Source organism: Corvus kubaryi, unplaced genomic scaffold (genome assembly GCF_017639235.1).
Source record: "Corvus kubaryi isolate FWS band 111438036 unplaced genomic scaffold, C.kubaryi_AGA036_p1.0 71, whole genome shotgun sequence".
In the NCBI taxonomy this organism is placed as follows: domain Eukaryota; kingdom Metazoa; phylum Chordata; class Aves; order Passeriformes; family Corvidae; genus Corvus; species Corvus kubaryi.
Genome location: NW_024582059.1, coordinates 17,304,169 through 17,310,265, shown reverse-complemented (window position 1 = coordinate 17,310,265; position 6,097 = coordinate 17,304,169). Strand labels below are relative to the sequence as shown.

At 41.0% G+C, this 6,097-nt stretch overlaps 1 protein-coding gene across 3 annotated transcripts in view; it reads right to left on the bottom strand.

Moving 5' to 3' along the window:
- SMAD1 (SMAD family member 1) overlaps positions 1–6,097 on the bottom strand; it is a 64,375-nt gene that overhangs the window by 6,539 nt on the left and 51,739 nt on the right. For all 3 annotated transcript variants that reach the window (XM_042049710.1, XM_042049708.1, XM_042049709.1), the window contains exons 3-4: positions 5,784–6,041; positions 3,059–3,175 (exon numbers count right to left, since the gene is read on the bottom strand). In XM_042049710.1, the coding sequence (XP_041905644.1) occupies positions 3,059–3,175; positions 5,784–6,041 (375 nt within the window). The remainder of the gene's footprint in view (positions 1–3,058; positions 3,176–5,783; positions 6,042–6,097) is intronic.

Genomic DNA, 6,097 nt, shown 5'->3' with positions numbered 1-6,097 from the left:
TCAACGGCTCCTGAGGATGGTAATAGAATACACTGCAACCCAGGACACAAGGATTTCTCAGAATGTAGTTATCCGGATGCTCATAACAAGAAGTTCCTCCTTGGCAGCTCCTAACTGAAGCTGGGAATTGTACAGAAAGCTGACAGGCAATTCCTGGTTCACTTCTAATCATTCAAGCACTAGAAACACGTGGAAGTCTTGAAGTCACACTTGTGACTGTGCATGGGAAACAATTTCTCCAGATGATACCAAAGGCCTTAGCCAAGAAGTTTCCCAGTGGGTATCCAACAACTCCAGGCTTCTTCGTATACCTATCTCCACCCAGAGCACATTCTTTAAGGTGCCAAATACAGCTAAAAATTGCTAAACTGCCTCCAAATAAAAGGAGGCTACCAGGGGTTGTGGTTCCTTTATGTGGTTTCTTTCAAATGAAGGACACTATTTCACTACTAAGACTAGGAAAGTGGGACTTGCTGCTAAAACACCAAATTCACAGATACCAAAGCCAAGTGCTACAATGAAAATCAGACTGGTATTATGGGAAAACTTGTTTTTCTGGCCATAAGTTTCCTTCTCCCAGCTCCAAGTTTTTACTGGTATCAGCCAACTAAGATTTGTGCTCATATTCTCCTCTGTTCACAGATTACACTGCTATGAGTTTTTGTTACAAAAACCAAAAATCCCCCTCGAGCCAGCAGTACACAGTAGATACAAAAGGTGGCAAATAATCAAGAGCAGGATAACACATCCTACATCACTATGCAAAACTTCTGAGCATAGTGCTTATTGCTAATTACTTGCTTAAAAACACTGGTAAAAAGCTCATCTTTCCTGATACTCTGGCAATTTCTATCCCTTCACATCACTGTTAAAAAAAAAAAAAAAAGAAAAAGACGAAGACGAAGAAAAACCAGTCTTTAATTATTAGTAAGAGGTTACTACATTTTTAATTCCCATAAAGATGCCAGCAATTATCAAAGCTGCAGCTTTGCCCCAGTTCTCAAAGTCAGGAAGAAATCTTGCCAGCTGGCCATTCTTACAGAATTAATCATATCTCTCTCACACAGATTTCATACTAACTTCCTTGCATTTGCTTTAAGTCATGCAGAGCAGGTGCGTTTAGTCTCTCTATTCCCAGCATGGGCCAACAATGGAAATTACCCAACTTCATTGACAGGATGCAGCTTGTTAAATCAAATCTCTTAAGGCTAACAAATCACCATGAAGAACACGCTTCTAAAAAGTTTGCAACAAAAATGGTGCAGTAAGTTCACAGTAAAAACTCTTCTTCTACAACCTGTGGCAGATTTTTTTTTAAAGTACTGCAATCACAGCATACATATGTGAATAATAAACATGTGAAGGCACCCAAAAGTCTTTCTTTTTAATGAAGGGACAGAGATGAAAATCCATTGTACTAAACTACTAGAATGGAAAAATATCAATAGACACAATTTTTATTTTGAAATGGCTGAATGATAAAGACAGCAAGAAGAAAAATGTAAAGCCTTTTCTCTTTATCAACTCTCATGTGTTAGAGGAATTCTACAGTACTCACGTGTTTTGGGAGAGGGACACACATGCAGAGGTCTGCAGTTAGGCATAAAGTTTGATAAATGTATTTTGGGGCAGTAAATTTCTGGCCCAAAATTCCTGCAAACTATTCACACACGCAAAGTGTAGTCTGCGTGATTAGCAAAAAATGGGGAGTGCTACAGATGGGGTTTATCACATTCAGAACTCATTCCAAGCAGAGTAAAACAGGCTAACACAAAAGCCATCCAAATTGTTCTAAAAGGGCAGATATACTTCCTGAAACCAGACATTGAGCTTAGCAGCAAAGCAAGTACCAAAAAAACCCCCAAAAACCCAAAAAAACCCACCAACACCAAAAAATCCAAAACACAACAGTTAAACTGTTCATGTGCTTGTGATCTTGATAATTGTTCTGGCACAGCATCCAGCTTGCTGCTCTTTCTTGGCATGGGCCACAACTGTGTAAGCTGAAGTGTTCTCTGAAGGGGCCATTTCTCACAATGTGATGATGAATGCACCGAATCCTTTGCTCAGCAGTGGCGGCTGCTGCTGTGGCTTTAGCAAGCAATGTGTAAAAACATGTCTGTGTCACAGTACATAAAGCAACAGGTCTTTATTTAAATACAGATTTTTAAAGTCTGCAGCAATGCCACGCCTCAGGAAGGTAACTCTGTATTCTGAACCAAGTGTTATCACTGCCTGATTCAAAGATGAAACAAAAATGGGACGAGAGGGTGGAACTACACAAAATACAAGAAACCATAAATACCCTTATAACCAGAAGGGGAACTTTATTAAAAGCAGAACATACTCTTTAAAGACTAAAGTTTAAAACTCAGGACAAAAACATAACAAAAAAGCACAATTTTATAAGATGTACTGTCTCAGAGGAAAAAAAGCAGATATTCCAGCTGCCCATATAAAACGTCTCTGGGCATTTACATAACTGACAGTTTAGCATCCCTCCTCTGGTCAAGTCTTTCCTTGGAAAGCTATATTCGACCACATCTACTGTAACCCACAATTCAGCAGGTATTCTATAGCATTAACTGCATTGCTCCAATAAATCAATGTAATCATAAGAGAGAAAGAGATTCCTTTGCTTGCACACATGTAATTTCAGTATCACATGCAGAAATGTGCAGCCTCATAGAAGTTCTTTCCGTTCAGAGATTAGTGGAAGTTCCCAATAGAAAACATAAAATTACTTTGGTCTTTGAGTTCGTTGGGAGTAAGAAAGTAATAAACCCCATATATTTTACATTTTTAAAGAGTCATGGGATAGATTCCTGTCTTAAATAAATATTTACATTTATAAATAATCTCCAGCTTTACTATTTCATCCCTCACAACAACAGAAGAAAAATTAAATGGCCGTTTTTTTCCCTTTTCTGCAGACAACAATTTTCATGAATAACATCCATCCAAAATTAAAACTCAGTTATTGCTAGTAATAGTAATAGAACTGGAGGTTCTTTACTCTTAAGAAGTGAAGCAGAAAACATGAAGGAAGTGTTCTTACCTCCCCTGTGTACGTCAGGGGGAATTGCAGGTGCCATCATGTTGGTATCCATGGGCTGGGAGGTATCGTGTGTCATCGGATCTTCCGGAGGCAGGTAAGCAGGCGGGGGAGTATCAGCTAAATATAGAAAAGGCAGAGATACACAACTCCTTTCCTCTCTTTAAAGCACATCTACATATCCACAAAAACAGTTTGAGCCTGGAAATGCTTCCAGCCTGACTCAGCTATAAACTTCCACCCACCAGAAATCTGAAAAAGCAATCATGGACCTCAAATAAGGAAAGCAAAGAATTACTGTGCATATTAAGCACAACTGCAATAAAAACAAGTCACTTCACCCCCACATAAAGCCACAAAAGAGAGCTCAGCTGTGTTTCCAGCCCACGGTTCTGCAGGCTGAAAGTGCCATACAAACATCAGGGCACAAAAGAGATCTCAGGGCCCAGCCAGGAGTAGATATTGAGTATGTTAAGAGTGAACAGAAATTGGAGCAGAAAACTTTCAGTTCGAGCTTTTCCATTTCCAACACAATTCTACCAGCAAAGTATTTAAACATCCCAGTTATATCCAGGGCCTTATCACTGTCAGTATGAAGTATTAGCTCTGTTTCTGTAGACTGGGAACAGTAGAGTATTCAGGAACCCTAATTCTACAGAAGTGGCCATCTGGGTTTGGAATTTCTCTGTCAGTGTCTCTGTCCTGTCCCATTCAGGGCTGCATCACCAGCACAGAACAAACCCGTGCACAGTGACCACACTCATTAACATACAGCTTTCAGCCCTGTTTGACGTGTCCCAGCCAGCACTGCCCTTCAGCTGCCTATTCCACTTCTGGGAAAGCTTCCCAGAAGATTTCTTAGAAGCTGCTGGAAGTTGCCAATGTCACCATTTCCCAATACACCAGAGGACACTCTCCTCCAGATCAATTGCACAGAGGTACATCCAAGAGCGAGAGAAACCCTTGCCTGATCCCTGCAAGCTTTCGCTGCAAAAACTGGGATTAGATTACCACTGTGCTGTCTCTGCTGCTGCTCATCCCACATTTATTTCCATTACTGAGAGTATGGATTGCAAACTGCCACAGCAAATAATCACAGGGGATTCCAAAACTCTGAAAACCAAATTAGCATCAACAAAAGGCAGGAGAATGCTTTGTAAGTTTTGGGGGTTTTTGTGGAGTGGTGGTTTTGTTTAGATTTTAATGTATTTTTAAAGAAAATGTGTTCATGACATTTATTAACTACTGATTGTTTAGCTGGTATTTTGTTGAGAGCTTTACATCTAATGCTGGCACGTGCCTGTCTAATTCCCTTACTTGAACACCCTCAGTTGGATGAGAAAGCAGCAGAGAAAGACAGAGATGGCAACAGGGTTGCATTAAAAGCTTAACAAACTGCACTGGATTTTGAGTCTCCTGTTTTACTATGCCTTAAGTGTTTGTGCAAACACGATGTTGGTCATGCACAAGATTCCAAGGCCACAGGCAACAAATTAACCAGTATCCAGAAAGTTTTCAAGGATAACTGCTTTGCCCCTTTATTTTTGTATTTTTCAAAAGTCAGCCTTTCCCCATTAGTGCAAGATGGACAACAGTCCAGGGCTAAGCATCAAGGACATCAGTATCCTGACCTGCCCTCTAATTCAATTTCTTCACTGCAGCTGCTGACATTAAGGGCGTGTGGACAGAACAGACCTTCAAAGATCAAGTGAACTTCCGCAAGCCAGCATTCAGGAAGACCTTCTTGGGTCTTTATCTCTGTTGGAAGAGCCCCCAACCACAGCAATCACGTTAAAAAAAAGGAAAAAAAAAACCCAGCTGGTTTCACAGGAACTCCTCACATTTTTTAGAAAAGCCAATACAAACTCTCCTTCCTTCCAGCAAATTCAGTAGTCTTCACTCACAAGAGAAAAATTTGAAACAATTATCAAGAGCAAAAATCTATGGATATTAATTTCATGTAATAGGAAACAGATTTTCACAAATCTGCTGCTTTGTTTACACACACTCTCCCTCAGCCCCTGAAGAAAACAGGCAAAAAACATCAGTAAGCATTTGTACTGCATCCTTCTCCCAGCATATAGATCAAGAAATCCACTACAGACTGCTTCTGCAGTATTTTTTATCCAGCCACATGTAAATAAGGCAGCTTCACAGAATTTTCTACAGACACCAGTCAACAAAGGAAGGCTCTTACTTCTCTGACTTTAGGTAGTAAAACTGCCTGAAGAGTTCTTTTTAGGACCTGTGTTTCAGTTGAAGTATATTTGCTGCTTGAAATTACACCACTATGCGAAGAAATTGTTTATCAAGTAGCAGTACCATGGTCACCTTGAGAAATATCCTTTTTCTGCAGAGCTAAAGCCTTGTGATGAACTTATGATGATCTCTTTCTTAAGCAAGGATGATCTCTAGCACCACACTTCTACTGCATTGAACACTATGCTTTGTGGGCTAAACTGCTGAACTGGTCCCCAGAGTATTTTGGATCCCTCCCCACACCCCACAAGAGTTCTACTGTAATGTTTTAACTGTGTTTGAAACAGGCACAATATTAAAGCCTTCAATATTACCAGACAAAGAGATTCTATACTCTGTATTACCTTACATCTCTCAACTTGCTATTGAACACAAGTGTTGGCCGATCATTTGGTGTTAATAAGCAAAAAACCCATGACAGCAGTGATGTCCAACCACCTTCTCCCTTCTGAAGGGAAGCTGACTGTACCTGGCATCTGGAAAGGACTTCCCGGGTCCGAGCTGGCTGGAGAATGCGGATAGGTGCTACTGCTGCTTCCAGGTGAGTTTGGATAGCTGCTGCTGGGCGAGTGGGGGAACGGGTGACTGTTGGGCTGCTGGAAAGAGTCTGGGAAAGTCGCGTTGTGCGGCATGTGGGGCTCGTTTTGTCCCAGGTTGCGGAACTGCGCCAAAAGGCTGTGCTGGGGGTTGTACTCGCTGTGCCTTGGAACCAGCACTGGAGGAAGGACTGGAAAGGGAGAAAGAGAGAAAAGCCACAGCGTTAGAGACTCAGTTCTGAAGGTA